This window comes from Hemiscyllium ocellatum, chromosome 1 (genome assembly GCF_020745735.1).
Source record: "Hemiscyllium ocellatum isolate sHemOce1 chromosome 1, sHemOce1.pat.X.cur, whole genome shotgun sequence".
Lineage (NCBI taxonomy): Eukaryota > Metazoa > Chordata > Chondrichthyes > Orectolobiformes > Hemiscylliidae > Hemiscyllium > Hemiscyllium ocellatum.
Window position 1 is genome coordinate 20689945 of NC_083401.1, and position 12934 is coordinate 20702878.

Sequence of the window (12934 nt, forward strand, 5' to 3'; positions counted from 1 at the left end):
AACTAGGATGTGACCTGGGATTGGAGAGTATTATCTGTAAGGAGGGCTTGGATTAACTTGGATTGTTTTCACTGGAATGTCAGAAATTGAGGGGAGACCGATTAACAGGATATAAAATTATGAGAGGCATGGACAGGGTAAATAGTTTGAGTCTTTTTTGCAGGATGGAAATGTCAGATACTAGTGGGCATTGCTTAACGATGAGAGGGAGAACATTTAAAAGGAGACGCGCGAGGAAATTTTTCTTTTTAACATCGAGGGTGATTGGTACTTGGAATGCACTGCCAGGGAAGCAGCAAATAATAACGTTTAAGACATTTAGGCAGAGACATGAACAGGCAGGGAATAGAGGGATATAGATGGGCTTAGTTTAGAATGGCATCATCATTGGCGCAGATATGGAGGGCCAATGGCCCTGTTCCTATGCTGTAGTGCTCTATGTTCTGAAAAGTGCAAGACCTAATGTTAACACGATGCCCTTATTTCTGGGCTCACTCAGAAGAGGACATATATATCCCACCCTGTCAAGAACAAGAGTGATCTTATAAATGTCAATCAAATCAACCCTGGCTCTTCTGAACCTCACTGTAAACAAGTCTCCTTCACAACATACTTTCCTGACTGTCTTTATGTGGTCTGCAAATCTAGCCACTATGCCTTCTTCACTCACCACATTTAAAATTTTTCTGGAAGCACTAGCTTTCGGAGCGCTGCTCCTTCACCAAGCGGTTATGGAACGCAAGATCGTAAGACACAGAATTTATAGCAAAAGTCTCCAGTGGGATGCAACTAAAATTATATATCGGAAAAGGTCTTTTCTTTGAAAAGGGACCAATCCATATTCACTCGAGGTGTTTCATTTAAGAATAAGCTATCTAAATGCCTTCAGATGTGCCAAGGTTCTGGTGGTGGTGGTGGTAGTGAAGAGATTAAAAAGTGGAGGAAAAGATGGTAAAGGAGACAGAGTGCGCGAACAAGCGAGAATAACCCAAATAGTGCTAGCCAGGATTATCAGTAAAAATTGAACAGACATGTTTGGTCAGTGGCTTAAAGTCCATAACTTTCCATCTCACCACCCCAAACAAAAAGACATTTATGTCACCTTTAAAATAAACACAGTTCCCAAAAGCAAATATAATTTTTTTTAAAAAATCCCAATTATTCATCTCCCAGGTTTATTTGCAATGGTGCCCAAGAAATGAAACTTTTATTTGCTTCACAACAAACTGGGAAGGAGATTAGGGGGCATTGACGAACAGACTGGTAGAGTGCCAAGTCTAGTTGACATGAGTACAACCTCTGGTACCTGTAGGGACTTTTTTTCCTCCATCTTGGCATGGTCTTTGGTGGCAGGTTCCCTGTGGATTACAGTCAGCAGATGCCGTTGAAGAATTAGGGTCTCTTTGAACTCCTCCTTCGTTTTGGCTTCCAAGAGCTTCTGGCGGAAGTTCATGTCGGCGAACATTGTGGCAAAGGTTCTTCCAACTTCAATGGCAGTTTTTGTACTTTTCTGCAAATGAGGGAGAATGAAAACAATACATGAAGAAAGGCATAAGGCCAAAATGTCGATTCCCCTGCTTGTCGGATGCTGCCTGACCTACTGTGCTTTTTCAGCATCACACTCTTCGATTCTAAATGCCAGGAAGCAAGAATAAGATGCAATAAATGGGGGCATCCAAAGAGCTCAGAATATTTGCACACCAGTAACATATTTATTCCACAACTCCCCACCTGAAGCCACGTACCATTCAATAAGATCATGGCTTATGTATTACTTAACTCCACATTATATCTTTGGTTGGAAAAGGTACATAAGAGAATGTATAGAGTTAAATTAGTTAGCTCAGTTTTCAAACTCATCACAGATATAGAATAAATTGGCACTAGTCGATGAAGAAATTTCAAGCTTTCCCAGAGAAACTAAAGATGATGATAAGTCCTGTAGGGGGCAACACTGCGATGGAGATCGAGGGCTATCACATCAAATACATTCAATTCCCACACAGTGAAATAAAGACATTTGTAGCAAAGATGACTTCTCGATCTATTGTGTCTGTACTTTTGACTAAAGACAATTTACCCTCCCTCCTCCAGAGTCTTTTATCAATTTTGTTGGATGAAAACAGACCCAGATTGACTACCATCATTGCACCATGTGACAACCGAGTTACTGAAAAATTGTGTTGATTAATTTACCAATTAGTCTGCAAAAGAAGTAGACACAAGTTGAGAAAACCTAAAAATCAAAATTTCAGAGATCACCTGATCCTTGGAAAATATTTAACTTCAAAACATACTCCTGGATGTTCTGCTGCCACTGCTCTAATTACCCAGTTCAGTGGCCTCCCTCAGCATCGCCGTCTGCTGATGACGGTTCTCACACAATTCAAATAGCCCAACGAATTCTTCCTGTATTGGGACATCAAGAGATGTTCCTAATATTGGCCCAACAACAGTTCTATAAATTCCAGTGGGAGCAAATTACTGCAGATGTTGGAATCTGTACTAAAAACAGAAAAAAAGTGCTGGAGATCACAGCAGGTCAGGCAGCATTCATGGAGAGAAAGCAAGCTAATGTTTTGAGCCCAGATGACGTTTCGTGAGAGCTCTGATCTCCAGCATTTATTGGTTTCCCTTTATAAATTCCAGACTGCAACAATTCAACAAGTTTCCTTTAGATTGTACCTTCCAAACTCATGACCACTTCCAACTAGAAGAACGAGGGTAGCACATACATTAGGAACACCAACAGCTACAAGTTCCCATCAAAACCACTCAACACATCCTGATTGGAAATACATTGCTGGTCCTTCATTGTTGCTGGGTCCAAATCCTGGAACTCCCTCCTGAACAGGGCTGCGGATGTTCCTACAATGTAGGACTGCAGTAGTTAAAGACTGCAGTCACAACAGCATCTTCTCTAGGGCAACTAAAGATTGGCAAATGATTCTGCCCATACCGACAGCAGTCAGATTCCACGAATGCAAAAATGCATCTCAAAACCAGCAATGAATGGGCTGCAGAATTTTTAAGTGAAACATATCGGTAATTAAATATTTTACTATGCGTAATAAAACATGAATAAAAAATACATTTCAGCTGTGATACTAAAATATTCATCAAATCAGGGTCAAGTGTAAACATCGATAAACGTGAAAAGGACAAATATTCCTTCATAAAAAGTGAGGTAATGATGTTTCTCTGACTTCACAAGTATTTGGTCACTCCACTGATGCTAAGTATGAAACAAGTTGGAAACCTCACCACAACGTTCACGGAGCTGAAAGCTCACGTAATAGCAAACATTGAATTGATGACTAAACTACGGACTACACTCCACTCAGAAGGACTAGCTGCATCCATCCAGGCAAGTGGGGAGTACCCCATCACTTGCCTTACTTGTGCTTTGTAGACAGTGGACAAGCTTTGGGGGAGTCAGGAGGGATGTTACTCACTATAGTACATTTAGCCTCTAGCCTGCTCTTGTAACCACTGTTCACGGGATTCCAGTTGAACTTCTGGTCAATGGTAACCCAGGAATATCGATAGTAGGGGATTCAGGGGTACTACCTTTGAATGTCATGGGGCAGTGGTTAGCTTATCCCTTATGGAGAAGGTCATTGCCCTAGTATGTCTGTGGCATGAATGTTGCTTGTCACTTGCCAGCTCAAGCCTGGATATTGTCCAGATCTTGTTGCATCTTGACTGCAGAGGAGTCACGAATTATGCTGAGCATTGTGCAAAGCATTGGCAAACAGCTCCGATTCTGACATTATTGTGCAGGGAACGTCTTTGTCGAAGCAGCTGAAGATAGTCAGGCCTAGGACACTACCCTGAGGAACTCCTGTAGAGATGTTCTGGAGTGGAGACGACTGACCTCCAACAACCATGACCATTTTTCTACGTGCCAGGTACACCTCTACTAAAATTCTAGCAAAAGACAAAAGGTTATGTAATGTATTGATCAATATTGAATGAAGTCCCAGTTAGCAACATGGGAAGCATTCAGTCACTTGAGCCAGCGTTAAGTTTTTGTTAAGCAATGTCAGATTTAAAACTAATAACTGATCTTGCATCAACTACTATTTAGACACAGCTCCAAACCTCTATTATCCTTTGGGTGTACAAGTGCTTCCCAACATGTCTCCCAAATGGTCCAGCATTCATTCTCAGACTATGACTCCAATTCTAGAATCGCCAACTAATGGAAATAGTTTATCTTCATCTACAAGGTTTTCCTGATTCTGTCTGGAAGAAGATTTCTATAGAAATCATCCCAAAACTTCTAAACCCAAGAAAAAAAATGAATAATCTCTTCTCATAACTTGGATTCAAAGTACAGAAGAGGCCCATCAAATCTGCACCAAAGATATACTATTACCTACGTTCGTGCACTAGATCCATAGTGTCTGATGTTTTGATATTTTAAGTGCTAATCCAAGAGCTATTTAAAAGTTAAGGTTTCCCACCTCCTAGGCGGTGCATTCCAAGCCACCACCACTATCCTGTATGTCAAAACATTTTTAAACTAAATTTTCTCCAAACTTCTTGCCTTTCACTTTAACATTGTGCCCCTTTGTTACTAACCCTCAGCTAAGGGGAATAGCCACTTTCTATTCACCCTGTCCATGCCCCTCAATCTTACACACCTCTATCAGATCCCCCTCAACATTCCTAACTCTAGAAAAAAAACACAATCTGAGCTTATCCAGCCCCTTTTCCACATCGCTGAAATGCTTCTTCCCAGGCAACATCCTGCTAAATCTCCTCTGCATCCCTTCCAATTCAATCACATCCTTCTTATACTGCAGTGACCAGAACTGGACAGAATACACCAGCTAACATTCTGCACACCTCCAACATAACCTTTCTTCAATTAAAATCTATACCACGACTTACAGATCACCCACTCAAGTCCAGGTATCATTCTTGCAAACCAAGGTTGTATCCCTCAAAGGCCAATATATTCTTAAGGAGTGGTGCTCATTTTAGCCAGCACTTATCCTCCTGCAAGGAAGGGCAAAGTCTTTTGATATGAAGAGTTAACTTTTAAGCACAAACATCACAAAGCACCAAGGAACTCTGCAGTACAGAAATTTCACTTAGACCACAGGGTCCATTTATACATGACATCTAGCAAGTTTAGCATAATCTTAGCGCCTGCAGGGTGGGGAAATTTAAGCATCTTCTGCTAGAATAAAAACACAAATCATCACATGCAAACCATTCAGTTCCTTCAGCCTGTTTGACAATTTATTAGGTCAGGCTGATCTGTACCACAACTTCATTTAAACCACCCTCGCTCAATTGTCCCCAATAATCCTCAACTAGCAAGAAAACAAACTATTCATCTCAAATATTAACTTTTCAATTTGACCTATTACACACAATAACCATATACCCAGCATATCCCATCTCTTGGCATTGGAGTAACAAAACAATATTACTTACAATAGGTTTTTGAGTAGCCTCCTATATCCCCATTGAAATAAAAGAACCAAATTTCACACCCTCAAGATGGGAAATACAGATTCGGTGGTTTGGCCATAAAGCAAAGCAGCAGAATTCGGCCATTTGGCCCATCAAGTCTGCTCTGCTATTTGACAATGGTGTCCCACAACAGGAGAGGGAATGGCCAAGTAGTATTAGCGTTAGACTGTTAATCCGGAAACTCACCTAAATGTTCTGGACACCTGGGTTCAAACCCTGCCGATGATGTTAAAAAAAAGTCACACAACATCCAGTAATGGTCCAACAGGTTTATTTGAAAGTACACACTTTTGGAGCATTGCTCCTTCGTCAGGTAGCTAGTGAGAAAGGATCATAGGACACAGAATTTATAGTAAAAGATCAAAGTGTCATACAACTGATACAATGTACTGAACTAACCTAGATTGCGGTTAAGTCTTTAATCACTTGATGGGGATACAGGTTTCGATTAATTAATATATAAATCCCCAAAACTTTTTTCCAAGTCCAAGGTTGGGATACAGACAGACTCTAACTTCACTCCTTTAATGCATCGTCTGAATAGTGATATGACTTTTTTAAAATTATAAAGCTTTAAGTTATCTCGCAAATGTGACTTGAAAGAAGTTCTGAGATTTAATCAATCAAACCTGAATCCCCATTATAACTGGTTAAAGACTTAACAGCGATCTAGGTTTGTTAAATATATTGCATCACTTGTATGACACTTTGATCTTTTACTATAAATTCTGTGTCCTATGATCCTGCCCCACTAGTTACCTATGGACACTATAACTGCGTCCACTCATGTCTGACACTGGCACCTCCACATCATGGCAGATGCTGGAATTTGAATTCAGTTAAAAAAAAAACTGTAAATCAAGAATCTAATAATGACCATGAATCCATTGTCAATTGTTGGAAAAACCCATTTAGCTCACTAAATATCCTTTAGGGAAAGATATGTCATCCTCATCTGGCCTGGTCTACACTGGACTCCAGACCCACAGCAAAGTGATTGACTCTTATCTACCCTCTGGACAATTAGGGACAGGCAGTAAATGCTGGCCTAGTCATAGATGCTCACAACCCATGAATAAATGAGAAATAAAATTCTCTCAATTCCATTCTCTTGCCTTCTCCCCTTAATCCTTCATCCCCTTACTAATCAAGGCACTAATTAAATGCACCCACTGACTTGGCCTCCACAGCAGACTGTGGCAATGCATTCCACAGGTTCACAACCCTCTGGCTGAAGAAATTCATTGTCATCTCAGTTTGAAAGTGTTGTCCATTCACTCTGAAGCTGTACCCTCAGGACCTAGTTTCTCCTCAGAGTGGAAACATCTTCTCCATGTCCATTCTGTCCAGGTCTCTCAGTATTCTGCAAGTTGTAAATGAGATTCCCTCCTCATCCTTCTAAAACTCCAGTGATTACAGACGGAATCTGCCATTGTGGGTTTTGATATTCCAAATGTATTTTTTTTTTAAATGCTTTGCCAAACGTGTACCTAAGCAGTAGAACACGCAATTATCAGTCGGTCTCAAGCTGGAGCACCACCATGTAAATACCATTTAGTGTAAAGCATAGAGTACACACATTTTGATACAATTGCTGTCAAGGATCAAAAAAATTTAGCAGTAATTGGTTGTGAGAGGAAGGCTCGGCCAACTTTCTAACCTGCAAAATGCTCAAATATTCCAACTCTTTGGGGCCAATATTCAAACTATCTGCAGCATCAATCTACCGATACTATACTTTACAATGACTTTTCTCAAGCATTTGAGAGGACAGGCAAGTCATAATGCATGTTGACAAGCATTATTCCTGCTCATTTGAGGCAGTGCAAGAAAACATTTTCTTGACAGAAGGAAAGGGAAACTGAGAAATATAGAGTCATAGAATTGTACAGTGTGGAAACAGACCCTTTTGGTCCAACTCATGCCAACCAGATATCCTAAATAAATCTGGTTCCATTTGCCAGCATTTGACACATATCCCTCCAAACCCTTCCTATTCATATACCATCCGGATGCTTTTTAAAATGTTGTAATTGCACCAACCTCAACCACCTCCTCTGTCAGTTCCTTCCATACATGCACCACCCTCCACATAACGATGTTGCCCCTTTTAAATCATTCCCTCTCACCTTAAACCCACCACCTCTAGTTTTGGACTCCCCTACCCTGGGGAAAAGAGCTTGGCTAGTCACCTTTTCAGAACCCCTCATGATATGTACTGAGGCACAATGAAAAGCTTTATCTTGCGAGCAATACAGGCAGATCAGAGTTAAACAGCGGCAAAACCCAAAACACAGGCACAGGGGAACGCTAAGAGTTTGAGTGTCCATTCAGTCTTCTAACAATAGTAGGGTAGAAACTGTTCTGAAACCAGCTGGTGCATGTGTTCAGACTTCAGTACCTTCTCCCCGATGGTAGATATTATAGAAAAACATTGCCAGGGTGGGATGGATCTTTGAGAATGCTGGCGGCCTTTCCTTGACAGTGGGCCTGGTAGATGGATTCTATAGATGGGAGTAAAAAATGAGGTCTGCAGATGCTGGAGATCACAGCTGCAAATGTGTTGCTGGTCAAAGCACAGCAGGTTAGGCAGCATCTCAGGAATAGAGAATTCGACGTTTCGAGCATGAGCCCTTCATCAGGAATAAGAGAGAGAGAGCCAAGCAGGCTGAGATAAAAGGTAGGGAGGAGGGACTAGGGGGAGGGGCGATGGAGGTGGGATAGGTGGAAGGAGGTCAAGGTGAGGGTGATAGGCCGGAGTGGGGTGGGGGCGGAGAGGTCAGGAAGAGGATTGCAGGTTAGGAGGGCGGTGCTGAGTTGAGGGAACCGACTGAGACAAGGTGGGGGGAGGGGAAATGAGGAAGCTGGAGAAATCTGAATTCATACCTTGTGGTTGGAGGGTTCCCAGGCGGAAGATGAGGCGCTCCTCCTCCAGCCGTCGTGTAGTTGTGTTCTGCCGGTGGAGGAGTCCAAGGACCTGCATGTCCTCGGTGGAGTGGGAGGGGGAGTTAAAGTGTTGAGCCACGGGGTGATTGGGTTGGTTGGTTCGGGCGGCCCAGAGGTGTTCTCTGAAGCGTTCCGCAAGTAAGCGGCCTGTCTCACCAATATAGAGGAGGCCACATCGGGTGCAGCGGATGCAATAGATGGTGTGTGTGGAGGTACAGGTGAACTTGTGGCGGATATGGAAGGATCCCTTGGGGCCTTGGAGGGAAGTGAGTGTGGAGGTGTGGGCGCAAGTTTTACATTTCCTGCGGTTGCAGGGGAAGGTGCCGGGGGTGGAGGTTGGGTTGGTGGGGGGTGTGGATCTGACAAGGGAGTCACGAAGGGAGTGGTCCTTGCGGAACGCTGATAGGGGAGGGGAGGGAAATATATCCTTGGTGGTGGGGTCCGTTTGGACCGCATCTCCTCCACTTCCCGCTCCTCCGCCCTTGAGCCCCGCTCCTCCAACCGCCACCAAGACAGAACCCCACTGGTTCTCACCTACCACCCCACCAACCTGCGCATACAACGTATTATCCGCCGCCATTTCCGCCACCTCCAAACGGACCCCACCACCAAGGATATATTTCCCTCCCCTCCCCTATCAGCGTTCCGCAAGGACCACTCCCTTCGTGACTCCCTTGTCAGATCCACACCCCCCACCAACCCAACCTCCACCCCCGGCACCTTCCCCTGCAACCGCAGGAAATGTAAAACTTGCGCCCACACCTCCACACTCACTTCCCTCCAAGGCCCCAAGGGATCCTTCCATATCCGCCACAAGTTCACCTGTACCTCCACACACATCATCTATTGCATCCGCTGCACCCGATGTGGCCTCCTCTATATTGGTGAGACAGGCCGCTTACTTGCGGAACGCTTCAGAGAACACCTCTGGGCCGCCCGAACCAACCAACCCAATCACCCCGTGGCTCAACACTTTAACTCCCCCTCCCACTCCACCGAGGACATGCAAGTCCTTGGACTCCTCCACCGGCAGAACACAACTACACGACGGCTGGAGGAGGAGCGCCTCATCTTCCGCCTGGGAACCTCCAACCACAAGGTATGAATTCAGATTTCTCCAGCTTCCTCATTTCCCCTCCCCCCACCTTGTCTCAGTCGGTTCCCTCAACTCAGCACCGCCCTCCTAACCTGCAATCCTCTTCCTGACCTCTCCGCCCCCACCCCACTCCGGCCTATCACCCTCACCTTGACCTCCTTCCACCTATCCCACCTCCATCGCCCCTCCCCCTAGTCCCTCCTCCCTACCTTTTATCTCAGCCTGCTTGGCTCTCTCTCTCTTATTCCTGATGAAGGGCTCATGCTCGAAACGTCGAATTCTCTATAGATGGGAGGTTGGCCTTTGTGATTATCCGGGCCGAGTTGACCACTCTCTGTAACCGTCTCTGATCTTGAATGGTACAGTTGCCATCCCAGGTAGTGATACATCTAGACAGAATGCTCTCGATAGCATACCTATAAAAGTTGGCCAGGGTATTCGCCATCATGCCAAATTTAATCAGCTGCCCGAGGAAGAGGAGACGCTGTGGGGCCTTTGTAACCAGTGTGACCACATGAAGAGTCCAAGAAAGCTTGTTGTGATGACCAATCCCGGGAGCTAAGAAGGCTCATGCAGCACGGCTCGGGGGTGATGTTGGCCCTCTTGAAACAGGCAGGGACAGTGACCTGCTGCAGGGAGAGAGTGAGGGTGTCTGAAAAGACCTCTGCCAGTTTATCTGTGTATGCTGAGTGCACAGCCTGGTATTCCATCTGCTCCCATCGCTTTCCTTGGATTCACATGAAGGAAAACTGATCTGACCCCTGATGCAGTGACTGTTGGGATAGGTTCACCAGAACTTGTCGGAATACCTTGTGGAAGCTTTAGAGAGTGTGCAGAGGAGATTTACCTGGAGGGCATGTCTTATGAGGAACAGTTGAGGGAGATAGGACTTTACTCATCGGAGAGGAGGAGGATGACGGGTGACTTGATAGAGGGGTACAAGATGAGGAGCATAGAGAGAGTGAATAGTCAGAGCCATTTCTGCCCTGAAAACAAAAAGTCTGTCAAGAGGTGGCATCATTTTAAAAGTGATTGGAGGAAGGTTTGGGGAGATGTCAGAGGTCAGTTCTTTACACAGAGAAGTGGGTGTGTGGAATGCACTGCCAGCAGTGACAGTAGACTCAGATATATTTGGGACATTTAGATTAGATTCCTTACAGTATGGAAACAGGCCATTTGGACCAACAAGTCCACACCGAACCTCTGAAGAGTAACCCACCTAGACCCATTCCCCTATCCTATATTTCCCTCTGACTAATGCACCAAACATTATGGGCAACTTAGCATGGCCAATTCACCTGACCTGCACATCTTTGGACTGTGGAAGGAAACCAGAGCATCCGGAGGAAACCCATGCAGACACGGAGAGAATGTGCAAATTTCATACAGACAGTCGCCCAGCCGGAAATAAACCCGGGTCCCTGGCACTGTGAGGCAGCAGTGCTAACCACTGAGCCACAGTACCGTCCATTTAAGTGACTCTTGGATAGGATGATAGTAAATGAAGGGTAAATAAGTTAGTATGATCTTAGAGTAGGATTAAAGGTCGGCACAACTTCAAGGACCGAAGGGCCTGTATTGTGCTGCACTGTTCTATGTTCTAGAACTGAATTGACCAGATCCTCCCAGAAACAGGTCATCTATACCCTGCTATACGAAGACAGCATGAACACATTTAGACCAACAGTCTTATACAGTAAACATATGTGGAATAAACAAAACCATCCGCACTGAAATTACCATCTAATTTTAAAAGCAATCAACTGAGTCAGCATTAAGAAATATATATCTCCCATTGTACATTCACATGCTTTCACATTTTGTTTTATTCAGTAATGGGATGAGGACATCATTGACTAGGCTAGCATTAAATTGCCCATCCCTAATTACCCAGAGGACAGTTAGTTAGAGTCAACTGGATCGCTGTGAGCCCAGAGTCCTGGACAGGCTAAACCAGGTTAGGATGACAGTTTTCTTCCCCAAAAGGACATTAGTGAACCACATGGGTTTTCACGCCAGTAATCGACAAGGGATTCATGGTCACGAATAAACTCTAATTCCAGCTTTTTTACAAAAACTGGATTCAATTTCCACCATTTGCCATAGTGGGAGTTGAACCATGTCCCCAGAACATTAGCTGAGTCTATAGATTAATCTAGTGATAACTCCACTTGGCCATCACCTCCTCTTAAACTGGGTGAAGGAGAAGCTCAGCTATCCTGCTAATGAGATTGGAAAGAAAGTGAAATAGATTAGGAAACACACTGAACTACTTTTCATCAGCAGAGCAAAAAGAGAAGGAAAATAGATTTGTATGCGAAGACTGGAAGACTATCTCCCTGCTCTCACATCTCCTCTAAATACAGCATCTGATGAAAATACAAATTGAGAAAACAACCATTTGCCAAGAACTCAAAAGGATTCAGATTCCACTACTGCGGAAGATACAAGTCAGTCATTAAACAACTGGGGTCTCAGATTATGAATATATCAGTTCAAGGACTTGAACCACACAACTCCTATTATCCTCTTCTGTACCAGGCACATTCCATTTTAAACTTATTACCCGGTTTTGTGCACATGCTCGATGTCACACTTTGGGTGTTTTCCCCCTTGAGCTTAATATGGAATGAAACAGATTTTTCTTTCATTCAAATAAACCTTGGGGAATGAATCCTTCATTTTCCAGAAAATTACAAAACGTAATCATGGCAACAACAGATGGCAAATCATGGCAAAAAAAAACAATTCTAGTCACCTTCAGTTTCCACATATTAGCAAGATATGAACTTATTTTGGAGTGTACTCAAAATAAGAAAAAGGTCTCCACTCCCATGCTCTTCAACACAATCCATAAAAGATACCCCTTCAATGATACCAGCTCTTGAAATGAAAAAGCCATGATTCTATTCTCACTTTGGTTACACTTAATGAGCCAGTGCAGAAACCAATAATCAAAGACTAAATCAGGTAAGAAAAGACAAACATGATCAGTTTCCAACTGGAAGGTGGCACTACGGCAGGTAAATGTTACTGTAACGGGTCAGCTACGATCAAATTGTATAGACTGAATGGGGTCTCCTTAAATCAAGTAAAAAATATCTGATTTGACAGTCCTTGCTACTTTTCACGACAGTACAGAAATGATTTACACTGACATTCTTGTTGCTTTAGGCAGGAGATAAAACTTGCATAGTTACAGGGGGTTGAGCAGGGACGTGGATTAATGGCAGCGTTTTTAAAAAGGCCCAGTGTATACATGATGAACCCAATGGCCTCTGGGCTGGAAGGTTCTGTGACTGCAGAGTTGGACTGAACCACAAGTGCTGACGTCAGGAATAGTTACAATGGTCCAACTGAGAATCACATGGTTTTGATCCAGAAAGGTGCAGTAAGATGCAA

At 43.7% G+C, this 12934-nt stretch overlaps 1 protein-coding gene across 1 annotated transcript in view; it reads right to left on the bottom strand.

Annotated features, from left to right (window-relative positions):
• slc4a11 (solute carrier family 4 member 11) overlaps positions 1 to 12934 on the bottom strand; it is a 104071-nt gene that overhangs the window by 70839 nt on the left and 20298 nt on the right. Inside the window, exon 5 of the mRNA XM_060833250.1 lies at positions 1307 to 1510. Within this exon, the coding sequence (XP_060689233.1) occupies positions 1307 to 1510 (204 nt within the window). The remainder of the gene's footprint in view (positions 1 to 1306; positions 1511 to 12934) is intronic.